The sequence below is a fragment of the Nicotiana tomentosiformis genome, chromosome 11, assembly GCF_000390325.3.
Source record: "Nicotiana tomentosiformis chromosome 11, ASM39032v3, whole genome shotgun sequence".
Lineage (NCBI taxonomy): Eukaryota > Viridiplantae > Streptophyta > Magnoliopsida > Solanales > Solanaceae > Nicotiana > Nicotiana tomentosiformis.
The window spans coordinates 6,360,325-6,373,480 of NC_090822.1; the positions used below are offsets into that span (position 1 = coordinate 6,360,325).

At 36.0% G+C, this 13,156-nt stretch overlaps 1 protein-coding gene across 1 annotated transcript; it reads right to left on the reverse strand.

Moving 5' to 3' along the window:
• Positions 1-282: 282 nt before the first annotated feature.
• LOC104098295 (autophagy-related protein 11) lies at positions 283-10,579 on the reverse strand. The gene is made up of 5 exons (XM_009604989.4): positions 8,986-10,579; positions 6,014-7,670; positions 4,110-4,327; positions 1,391-1,604; positions 283-956 (listed from the first exon to the last, which is right to left on the reverse strand). Exons 1-5 carry the CDS (start codon positions 9,930-9,932, stop codon positions 540-542), a joined length of 3,453 nt encoding a protein of 1,150 aa, XP_009603284.1. The 5' UTR covers positions 9,933-10,579; the 3' UTR covers positions 283-539.
• Between the last annotated feature and the right edge of the window lie 2,577 nt (positions 10,580-13,156).

Consider the following 13,156-nt stretch of genomic DNA (forward strand, 5'->3'; position numbering starts at 1 on the left):
TCCCATTTAGTGGGGATTACATCACACATATCCAGATTAGTCGGGTCAGTAAATCTCAGATAGAAGAAGACAATGATGCCATGAGCTATAATCAAACATTTGATAAAGGCAATACTAAAATAAGGATACAACAACAAAAAACTCAGTATAATCTCACGAGTGAGGTCTAGGGAGCATAGTGTATACGTAGTGAGGGTAGAGAGGTTGTTAACGATGGACCCTCGGCACAAAGAAAGAAAAAAAAAGCAGTAACAAACAGCAATAACAACAACGACAACAGCATACCAAAAGAAGGATGAATATTCAAAATGTTTTGATAAAGGCACTAACAAAAGAAGGATGAATATTCACAGAAATTTTACATGTTTATAAAAAACAAAAGCTATATACACAGAAAGAGTTCTGATTGATTTTCATCATCAGCTGTACATTAGGAAATCAAGAAAAGAATCCCTCTAAAAAGAGTACTAGTTACTATATAAATCATTCTGTACAATTTTGTTTTTCTTCCCTCATTTCTTTCATTTCCATTCATGAGATCAGGAAGTAGGTGATGAATGAATGGCGGTATCAGGTAACATGGCTACTGTCACTACGAAGTATTCACAGCCGACAGGGAGACCATACGGGTTCGTAGTTGATCCTGAATTCAAGGACAAACGATTGGTCGTTCCTGTGTCAGAAGTCAGTATATCTAAACGGTCTCTATCATGGTCAACTCGAACTGATGTTGAGGGTGGCAGCCTCACAGTCTGTCGTTCAATATGCACAACCAGCCCTACGATATAGCTTGGACGATTTGGAAGATGGTCAGTAAACAATGCCACAGATTCTGCAGAGAGGTAGTAACGAGGACTGTTTCGATTGATAGCCTCATAATTTCCAGTAGAGTTGAGGACAAATGCTGCAATTTCATGGACTTCTAAACGCCCAAATGATATCTTCTCTTTGTTTGCCTGATGAACAATTAGGAAAAAATAAGTCGCATAAATAAGAATTTCAACTGATCATACATTTTCTGTCACTTTAAGTCATGCCCAAACCATAGGCCTAACCAGCGATATTTCTATTTTTCCGCAATATAGATTAAGATTAATATAAGAGGGAACACTTCCCAGAAAAAAGATCAATGAAACATAGAACATATACGGTAAGTTTGATGAAGAAAGATCAATTTATAATTGTCAAAATAAAAGGAGAACAATTTACAACCGCTACATACTATCCTTATTAACTGCATTACAAAACCTTTGCTTAACGTAACAATACTTTCATTGTTAATGAAACTGAAAGCTCAAACATAGACAAACTACAAATACCATGAGAATAGATCACAATGTAGTAATGGTACTATGCATATGACCAGAATACAAGTTACTATAAAGTGTACCTGCTTCTCGTGTTGATGCTTTTTATAGAGGGTGTTAACCAATTCTTTCTTTTCGTCCAACTCCTTCGCTAGCTGTTTATTTGCAGCATCAAATTTGGTACATTTGTCAGCCAGGTCCGCTCGGTGCCTTGATAATGCACCAACTTTATCAGCAAGTACCCGAATGCATTCACGAAATTCAGCTGAGCCATCTTCTTCTTTTTCATTGATTGAACTAAAAACAAATGAATTTAACTTGCATCAGCCTGTGTTAGTGAAAAGATTGCATATACGATAATTATTACCATTATATTTTTAGTCCACTCCACCAGTAAACCAATGGGCTAACAGTCAACAAATGGTAGTCATTGTCCTATCTCCTAATATTAAATCTTTAAGTAGTTAACCCAAAGCTAGAGAACAAAGAACTTGAAGAAACAAACATGTTATAATATCAGGAATTGCTCCCTAGTTACATTTAGTTCTCCCCTTGTAGAATTTAGGGACAAGAAAAATTTTATAGTTATTCAACACATTTCTTCACTCAACTTATTCTCATTTACTGCATAGAAGCAAGCAAGAAAAAAGCCCCTTGACACAACTCCAATTGCCAAAATCGCAAGACATTCCTTTTGATCACTAGGTTAGATTTGAGGACTGGAATTAATATAAACAAGATCATGGCTTAAGCATTTTATCCTTGAGAAGATCTTTGACAAGGTTCTTGAATAAGATATAATATGCATATTGAAGGTGTTGAGCCATGCAAATATCAAGCTGGTGATTCATCATTGAATTGAAAGCAAGTTAAAATAGAGGAAACCCATGTCTAAAACGTGGAAATATTGTACTCTGAAAATAAAGAAAACCAAAGCATAAGGCTAGGTGAAAAGGCATCGAGATAATGACTGGCACGCAAGAAGTTCTTTAATGGGGTTGGTAATGGAAAAATGAACATATTAGCCATTAAAGAGTTAGCTTGAATCATCAGGATGTTTGTTCAACTGCAGGTAGAATTACTAGTCTCTATGCAGAGTTTCACCGAGAAGAAGGAAGTTCTGTGACTGATTAAGATAGATAATAGTTCTCAGAGGGAGATTCATTTTGAAAAACTAACCAAAATAGAGTCCAATTGCCAGAGAGGCTATCAACGAGCGCTAATTAGTGTTTTAAAGAGACAATGAGGAAGCCCCTCAATTGGTGGTTTTTAAGTATTTGCTGGTGTCACTCAAATTCTCTCTTTTTTTGTTATTCAAGAACATGAAAAACTCCATATCACGAGGTCTTGCATGTCAATACCTAACAACACAATCACCACCATTTTTTTTCCATCCTTTTTAATAACAGTAGTGTCTGGGCCAGTTTATGCACACCCAGAATATTCCACCAGATACCTGCTACCTCCCCACCACAACACAGGTACACCAGGTAACTCTGCCCGAAGCTTTTTTGTCTCTGCTGCAATTTAAACTCTGGTCTCTCATGGTTTTCACCCACTTTTATTGCTAGGTCACACCCTTGGTTGCCCTTCATACGCATGAAAGTGAATATCTCATATTTCTCAATCAGCATGGAATTGTCAAGGAGATATCTAGTACTATCAGAAATAGTCTTACCCCACACATAAAACAGATTGTTCTGGTCTTCTTAGCCCAAAATTTAGTAACTTCAATCTTGGCAAATACGAGCACATCATTTCTCTAACTCTCACCCTCGTAGAAGAGCATGGTTCTTGAAAGAGTGGCTCTCCTAAATGGGAAAATTTTTGATAGTCTTTCATCCGTTATATCTTTTGCAGAATATACCGAAGACATAATCTTCCTCCCAAAAATCCAGGGAAAAACATTATTTACCCAAGTTTCTCTCTCTGTCCTCTCAAGCCGACTCAATTCATTTATCTTATATAAAATGTATCAACAAATAGTTCTTACATACTTGGGAGTAGACTGCAGAATTACTACCCTTGCATCAGGAAGAAGAGGAAATCAAAAAAGGAAAGAGAACACTACAGGATACAGAGGGTTTTGGTATGTCACACCATTACAAAGACAATATACCGTCTCACAACAAGATAATTAGAAGCTCGCTAACTTCCAAAACATTCCATTGTAGTGCATTTTAAGCTATTCAGACATGCAGATTAAGATTACCATATCTTCATGCTATACAATCTTAACAAGCTCTTTAGAAGCAATCTTGCTTAACATGTTACGATGAAGGAGTCTATGGAAGTACCAATTACGGCAAGGTAAGTCGCAAGATATCTGCAACAGAGTATTTCAGTCTCTTTGCACCAATAAATTATACGATAACAAAGTTGATAGGATTAGTTAGTACAGTTTAACACATCTCCGTGTAAGGAAAGCAAAGAGAAGTTAAGAAAATTTGAGCCAGTAAAGTTTTCGATGATTAGTGCATTTGTCCCCGAGCTCAAGTTTATGGAATTGGTTTTTTCAGCCTTTATTTATGTATTTGTTTGTCATTTTCCGGTTGGAGAAGAGAGCTAATCCAATTATTCAAATAAGCGATTATGCAAGCACACTTGATTAATTAGTTAAATGGTGTTATTCTATAACTTTTCACTTGAGCTAATCATGTTCACACCTATCGTTATTTCCCGATGGATCTTGCATCTTAAACATTTTATGACCACCAACTACAAAAGTATTTTACAGATTAGTAAGTTTTTGTCATGCATCACAAAACAAAGTATAAAGCAGAGTGAACGGCGAAAGCTTACTTGGCTAAAGATTGAGATAATGCACGCAAGGACTCAGGCAAACCAGCTACACCACCGGACAACACACACGCTCTTAATCTTTCAAAGAGGCTGCGCATTTTAACTGCAGAAGCACGCAAAGCACTATACTCAGAAGCCCTTCTATCAGCTGCACATAGATGGGTTTGAGCTTCCTCTCTCGCTTCATGAAGACAATTCTCTAGATGAGCACAATTCATCTGCAAGTTAATTATGGAAAAGGATTAAGGAAAAGTCGATCAATAAATTAGCATACCATGAGATAACAATTGCCGTCACACAGTTGATAGGCCTAACTCCTAACAAAGGACTCTACTTGTAACTTGTAAGAGTCTTCACCAGTGCAAGAGAAATCCATCTTTTTTTTTTGTTTGCAAACTACCAGCTTTGAACTTTTGACCTAGTATTGTAGAGAAAACTCTCTCAACCACTATGACAAAGAGTGACCGGTAGGATAGAGCTAATTTACTCATCCCCCGAGATATTAAATTTGTATGGCTTAACTCTTAGTTCATTTACAATTTTACGCATTACACTTTTGGTATAAAGCTTGCACTACATCCAAGGAACTATATCACACTACAGAGGGGTATTATTGGAAATGACAAACCACAGGTCAATGAATAAAGAAAGACAGAAGACTTTATTCATGCATTCTCAGTGAGCATTTCTGTACTTTCAGTGTTACATGTCCTCTTCCAGAAAACGCATTAAAATTTTAAGGATTTGGGTTGGTTGGTTGGTTTGGGAAGGGGCGGGGGAGGGGGGAATGGGTGCTGATGAATAACAAGGCTGTTTTTGAAACTTTAAGAGGTCATCTGAATTCAGCTAATCTGATTAGGAATGATCAAGATTTGATAGCTTTACAGCCCATTCTTTTTCACTGTAGATATTAATTGATTTATCCATATGACTAGGCAATTTACCAATAAACCACTTAAAGCTTGCTCGGTTTTGCTGTACGAGAAAACATAATTCCAGCATAAAACTCTCCATTTTATAAAACTCTATAAGACTAATATAGTATAAAATTCCGTGTAACTAACCCATGCAGAATCTTTGTATTATTTATACAACATAAAATATCAACATGCATTAGCAATACTCCGATAAAGCTAATTCTTCGCTTGGACATCACAATCTTTGTATAACAGCCCATGTATTATTATTCATCACACAACAACCACTCATCACGGCATAATAATCTATGTATTACAACTCCTAAGTAACTAGTAAGTGAAGCAAACAGCCTCTTATGAGTCAAATAGCACATAAAATACTTTTTTATAATCAAAAAATCCTCAAGTGCCAGTGACGCACGGTTTTAAACTGGGTGGATAATGAGCCTGCCCTTCTGCCTTTTCCACATAAACACCGGGCTTTTGTTTGTGGCAGAATTCAACCCATCACGTGAGCCTAACCCACATATCACGCGACGTTCTTATGATTGACCTACCGCATATTTGGACAAATCAACAAATCCTAAGGACATCCATTTAGCATCCAAGCAGAAATTTTCCAGGACCAGCAATTTAGCAGGATAACCTAATTCCTTAACACTAATATTGGAAATACATACATAAATTTCTTTTACCAAGAAAATACACCCATAAAATTATCCATAACCACATTTAAATTACATCAATGATCCTTAAGCGATACTTCTATTCTTGCAGGTCAATGATCCTCAAACGATATATCTATTCTTGCACAGGAAGAGAACACTAGTTACTTCGATCCCCCTACCAGCTTCTCTAAAGAAAGTTAAGACTCCAAAAAACATATAAATAGCTAAGATTATACTTTCAAGAATCTGGAATTCTAAGAAGGTCATGATAATTCCAGCAGTTACCAGAAATTTAAAAGTTCAAGAAACTAAAGAATACCTGAGATTCATCAAGAAGCTTCCCTCTGATCTCCAGCTCTCTCACCAGCTTGGCTACCTCCTCTGTTAAGGATTTCACCTTGGCTTCGCTTTCATCCAGTAGCTTTGATTTTTCAGCCCCGACACCTTGCAACTCCAGGAGAAGATCCGCTCTTTCTTTAGCATCGAAACCTTGTTCACCAGTTACTTCAGAAGGCATTTCGGCCTGAGGCTGAGATATACTCACAGCCATGGAACTTGTCGCAAGTGCGATATCTCCACCAGCCACTAATCCGGTATCTTTCTTATCTTTCACGGGAAGGCTCTCATGCTCTTCTTCACGATGTGGATCTAGCATAGATGAATCCAACTGAGGGTTTACCATACCAGAGGAATCAGTCATATTGTCATCTAAGCCTTCTTGTTCCTTTATATTTTTAGAGCCAGGCTTGATATTCGATAAACTAGAAGCACAAGAAACCTCATCCATGACTTCAGCGGGCATATGAGGCATGTCAGATTTGCTGTCATCATTCTTCACAGCTGAAACAGTTAAGTAAGACACACCCTCATCAGCAGAATGTGCATGCCCTTGCGAGTAATGATCAGACAACCTCTGTTCCAACTCCTGAATCCGTTTTTCATAAGATTCACACTGAATTTGCTTCGTCTTAAGCATAGAATGAAGGTGCTTCTCGTACTCTTCTTTCAGATTTAGAGCCTCAGAGGTTTTCTCTCTTGCTTCTTTTAGTACGCTATCAATTTTACTGTCATCAAGTGATTCATAATATAATTCAGGACAGGTAGAACAAATAAAGGCTATCTTAGAAGCAAGTTCAGCCCTCAATTTTGCATTCTCCACTTCCATTTTGCTAGTTCCAGCAATATCCAGAACCTCTGAACCCTGAAGTAATTCCTCGGAATCAATTTTCTCAGCAAAGTCACTTACCTCAGTTTCAGCTAATTGAGAACCATCGTTAGACATGGAAAGCGGACTCTTTAATGTCCCGTGTTTTTCGCTCCTGGAAGAGAGTCCCAACAGATACTCAGGAGCATAGCGATCAATGTCTGAGATATCAACGTCAAGCAATTTCGCGTCAAAAGGAGTTATATTGACATCACAGTGGTTAGGGGTATCGTACAGTCCCATGGAAGCCAAAATATCCCGAGGAATGTATGTACTATTAACTCTCAGAAACTCCTCTCTTCTACGAACTTCTGCCTCCCTCCTGGTTGCAAGCCGTTCAGCTAATTGTCCAGCCATTCCCATGTATAGTTTCATTGCCGCTTTCCTTCGTACCACTTCAGCAAGGCATGCCCTGTAAGCAGGACCAATGCCTCGGACCACTTTTAAGTGCTCGAATAAATCGCCTTGACGCCTCAAAGCTTCCTGGAAAACAGCAAATTTGCATCGTATATCTTTGATGGTGTACTGGATATATGCTACCTTTTGCATGTAACTATGCACAAGAATGTTCATTTCATTCTTTTTATCCTTGCAGAAGTCAACCAAATTAGAGATTTCACCATCACAAGCCTGCATCTTGGGAAGATAACTTTTCTCATGGCATTCATACATTGGTCCCAAGGCTGAAACAGCATCATGCGGACGTAGTGAAGATGATAACTGGTTGGCCAAACAGTCATCCACGAGCTTTTTGACCATATTCACATCCTTGCTGCATATAAAATGAACAGAGATATAAAACATTAGAAGGCAAACTAACAGCATCTTAAAAGCTGAGTCAATAGTCATACTTATCCAAGGAAAAACAAATTGACTATATCCAGGTGAAGCAACGAATGTACCCAAAGCAATTAATTCAACAGTCATCCTATAATCCTTTGTCGATCCAGATCATTGTGACATGACAAAAAATGTAAATATCCTGAGCATTCTTTACATGTTCCAAATTGCTGGATATAGCTTAATAGCTAACCCGGAAAGAAATACATATGGTCTAAGGATCTATTTTGACAAATTGTATAAGGAGTTGTCATCTATCAACTACCTTCACCTCTGAAATGTGACCCCCCACTGGAAAACAAAAAATCATTAGGTAAAACTAATGATCAAACTAATGCTTCAGCTTATAAATGAGGATGGTTCTTGCTACTAAAAATCTGAGACCGCATTCACAGAAAGTTCAAAATTGGAACTAAAACAAGAACAATATCTACAAAGGAGAGTGCTCAAGAACTTCCAAATCAGATTCTACCCCTTTTCTCTTCACATGTGACTTCAGTTTTAACTCATTTGAGCCATCAGTGTAAGTAAGGTGTAAGGCCAAGGAAGTATCACTTACTTCAGATATCTAAAAAAAAGAGGCCAAAAGAGGTATCTATAACATTTTCAAAGAGAAGGTCCATACGTTGTGCAAAAAGACTCTATAATTCATCACCAAGAACTTCTTTTTCAACAAGTCTAAGTGATCACCATAACCTACATGAAGCAAACAGAAAACTGTCCCCAAGCTTAGCCTCCAAATCAGTAGATTTACACTGCAGACAGATAGTGTTGTCAAAGGCATTTGACTCATTTAAGGCACGTTTAAGCCCTGAAGCTCAGAAAAGCTTGGGAAGGGCGCTTCGCCTCGCTTATTCTGTGCTTCAATGTAGACAAGACACTAAGGCATGTGCACTCATTGTCCATGAGTTCTGTCTTGAATCGAACGGGGTACTAAACGACAAATATAATTGGCAAATAAGTGTATTAGTTGTTACGATTATGTGAATTTTGTTACCTTTTTCTTAAATTATATTTTTATTTTTATTTTTTTCCTTCATTGCGCCTTTTTTTTTATTACTAAAACCCAAACTTAAATTGTGTTTTTTGAGCTTAAAGCCCCAATTGACCTAGAGCGTTTTTTTAGAGCTTTTTGCCTTTGACAATACTGCAGACAAGCACAACATAAATATATTGGCAGGTATGCACCACATGTAAATTAATAAGCTTCACAGAGAAAGTAAGAGAGGAAGAGGTGGAGAGAAAACCTCAAAGCCTGCATTATGCTTTTCTGCTCACTGACATATTTCTGATGGTCTCTGATAGCAAGTTCCACTTCCCTAATAATATGTGAACCTTTGGTAGAAAATAAATGCTTAGCATTGTGCTCTAGCTCTCCAAACTCGTGCTTAAATTCGGTGACTTTATTCTCAAACTGCCTATGTGAACCACTACAATCCTCTGCCAACTTCCGCAAGTTCTCTTCTTTCACGAAATCCAGCAAGCACTTGCGGTTAGCAGTCTGCAAAGCAGGATGAAGTTTGCAAGACCTCAACTTCTCTATATCCCTTCCAAAATTAGATAGCAAATTAGAATGGCTACGATATTGCTGGGAATAACACTTTAAAAAGTCATTGTAATTTTGCACTATCATCCCATAGAAGTGATCAAGATTTCCCCTAGCAATGCCTAACGCCCGTTCTTGCACTTTCTGCTCTCTTAAAAGCCTCTCACAAGTCTCGATCCTCATTTGGGAACGGCTATAAATGGCATGACCGTGCTGGAAGTGGAACCTAAATTGCCTCTCGTAAGAAGGCAAAGCTTTTAAGGCAGGGTCAGTCGCATCATCCAAAGGGTGAGGGTCGTGAGACGACGATGGCAATGACGGGTCAGGAATATCAATTATCTCAACTTCCTCGAGTAATGGAGGTGGCGCATTGCTCCTCATTCTAGATTTATTAAACAAGATAACTTCCCGGTCATCCGATGGGAGCTTATAAGTACTAAGGGGACAATGCAATTCAAGTTTCACATCCAAACATAAAAGAAGCTGATCACCAATCGGAATACCAGAAACAGATTCAAGAAATTGCTGAACAGCATCAACAAGTGTATATTCATCACAATTCAGTTCATATGATTGCCCATTCTCAGCAATATGAACCAAAAGCTTGCCTACTTGGACTACACCTGATGAAGCATTTGATGAACTCATTCTTTCCCTCAAAATCTCAATCAAACAACCAAAACAAAGTTCCAAATCACAACTTCAAGACCCAAAATCCTCAAAAATTCAAACCAGAAAATCTATCAAACAGAGGTCAAAGTGCCATAAACACTATGAAAATCACCAATTACTCAAATCCTAATAAACCCCAAAAGGGATCTCCCCAACAAGATCAGATTTTTAAGGTTAAATCTACTAAAACCTCTCAAATTGACCAAAAACAAAAGCAACCCACCAAATATTTTCCCCAAAAGACCCAAACTTCACAATTGTTTTCCCAATTTTCAGCAGACCCACAAGCAATATAACTCCAAGATTTCACTGACCCACCAAACAATTATTCACAAAAGTGCAGATTTCAAACTTCAAATCAGAAAAAATCACATAAAAATCCAAACTTTACAACCCCCACCCCCACCAAACTCCCAGTTCTAAGAAACCCCAGATGAAATCTATGATTCTTGTAACCAAATAATAAAAAAGACAATTTTTTTTCTAGAAATTTAAAAATTAAAAGACACTGTACAGAACACCAAAAGCAAGATTTAAGAAAATTAAACTATAAAATAAAAATACCAAGAGAAAGGGGACAGAATATAATTATCTTAGAGAATGAGTAAGAACAAGTTTAACACGAAAACTCTTCTATGTTATTTTTTTCTTATATAATATATATGAAGAGGTTATCAGGGTTGCTTGGTTCTCTGTTTTTCTTGTTCTTCTAGACAAGTGCTGTTGAGGGATTGCTTATTTATTTAACTCAAAATAATAAAACTAAAAAAGAACAAAAAAAAACTTTAAAAATTGTACTTAAATTAAAAATTCAGCCGAAGTTGCTGTGTTCTTCCCAATTAAAGAAGATTTATAAAAGAAAGAGTCCTTAGGAAGAAAGAAGAGGTAAAAAGGTTTCAGCTGTATTACATGTATTTTTTTGATTATTTTTATTTTTATTTGTTTATACTTTTTGTAGATAATGATTTGTATACACGTAGGATATGTATGTAGGTGGTATGTAATACATTATACAAGTATTCTTTTGTTATTACTATAAATATAAACAATAAATAGATTTTAAGATCAATGATTGTGAAATGTGAATTTCCAATAGTACCCTTGTTATTGTGATCCCTATATATCCAACCCCCTCTATAAGGTTTTGTACCATGAAATATTCTACATTATTTTTATTTTTTATAGTTCTGAATATATTTGTTTATGTAAGTACATCTTTTTTTAGTAACTTTTCTTGAAATTAAATTTTTTTGGTTAATCATCTAGTATTCGTAGTCCATTCATCTAATTAATTTAAATTCACGTCAGGTAGGTTTGCTAAAGAAGTAAAACACTTTTTATCAAAAAAAAAATTATTTTAAGAATCGAACTCGAGATATATATGGTTATAGCACACCTAACCAATTTGTACTATTCAAACTCAATTTGTTGAGAAGATATGAAAAGGCATTAAGGAGACGACTAAAATTCCAATTTGCTTTTGAGATATCGAGAAGTTGAGAAGCTCCCTGGTCCTTTTACATATTTTCTTAATTTTTTTAAAGGAATTTAGTATTACATTGAGAAGGCGAAAGAAATCATGAGAATTGAATTAGCATCTATTCCGTTAAAAATTCCACTAATATTACATAATTGTATCAGTTATAATTACATTATCAACATGTTCCTACGAAATTGTAACATACTAAAATATAGTACATATTTTCGAGCTCAAACTAAATATCATCTCAAAATATTTATCAAATTGTGAAAACAACAAAAATAATAATAATGAATTGACTTGAGATAGCTTGAAAAGCAAGTTTCATTTAGATTTCATCACTTTTACTCCGAAAGTCCTCTATATTTTCGAAAAAAAGCATTCAAAATTCCAAGACATGTTTCACTTTTTTCTTTCTTTCTTTTTTTTTTTCTCTCAACCTATTTTTTGACTTTTAGTTTTCGAGTTTTCACTGTAAGTGTATTGGTGATGGCTTATCATGTTTATATGAAATTCTTTAACCATTTTGCATATAGAATCTACGTACAAAATGAGAATAATGTACGTATTGTTTTTGAGGTTCATAATTTTGTTTTTATAACGGTGGTGTTAACTGTTAACGCTAGTTTGTGCGCAATCCGATCATTTTTATTGGATAGCTCATATTTTCTATATTATATATATATTGAGTAACTCTACCAACTAAAAGTAAGATTTGCTAAGATAACATTTTAGTTTGATTTATAATAACCGGCTTGATCTAATTCTCATACATCCATACTCCTTTGATAGTGATTTTTGACAAAGTCTCAAACTATATGCGAATATTATCAAAGGCGGATCTATGTGTAATATTGAAGGATCATCAGACCCGAAAACTTCGCTAGAAATCTTAGATATAAAAGGCAGTCGGGTGCACTAAGAAGCTCTCGCTATGCCCGGAGAAAGGGCGGACCACAAAAGTTTATTGTAAGCAGACTTGAAAATGCGTATACCTTGAAAATAATTGCGTATATAAATAACTTGACACCATGACACTTAGCTAGCGTTTGGCCATAGACTCCCAAATTTATTCTAAAAAATTTGATTTTGGTGAAGTTTGGTTTGAAGATGAAAATGTGTTTGGACATCTGTCTTGAGTGAAGTTTGGTTTGGAAAAACATGAAACATGACTTATACCCACAAGTTCTAAAAACTATCACAAATACCTAACAGTACCATTATCAATAACATTCATTATATTATCGCAAACCATAGTCCTGAACATAAATAAATTTGATGCAAAATTATCATTTTTATAATGAACTACATGATACACTATCAGATGACCGAGAAGACAAAGCAACATCGTTACAAAATAATAAATGGTGGGCTCTTTTATAAAATATAAAAGTTTGGGATAATTTTTAAAAAATATAATAGTGATATTTTGGCCCAAAACCAGCTATTGAGCTGGTTTTGGGATTTTAAATTTGGCCAAAATATAAGCAAAATCTATGGCCAAACATGTGTTTGCCAAATAAAACCCAAATTTATTTTGACAAAATCTATGGCCAAACGGGTCTTTAAGTTTTAGGGGCATTGGTTGAGTAAAATAGTAGTTATGTCGTCACGTTAAAATTTTGGGTCCGCGTCATCGAACTTGAATAGCTTGTATATGTAATTGGTAGCCTGTTTGGCCAAGCTTTTTTTGGGTCAAAAGTGCGTTTTTGGCCAAAAT

Coding starts and splice junctions, on each gene's coding strand:
- LOC104098295 (XM_009604989.4), bottom strand. CDS start 9,932: ATGAGTTCATCAAATGCTTCATCAGGTGTAGTCCAAGTAGGCAAGCTT. Junction 1,605..4,109: donor TTATCTCAATCTTTAGCCAA/GTAAGCTTTCGC, acceptor ATTTGTTTTTAG/TTCAATCAATGAAAAAGAAG. Junction 957..1,390: donor AGCATCAACACGAGAAGCAG/GTACACTTTATA, acceptor ATTGTTCATCAG/GCAAACAAAGAGAAGATATC.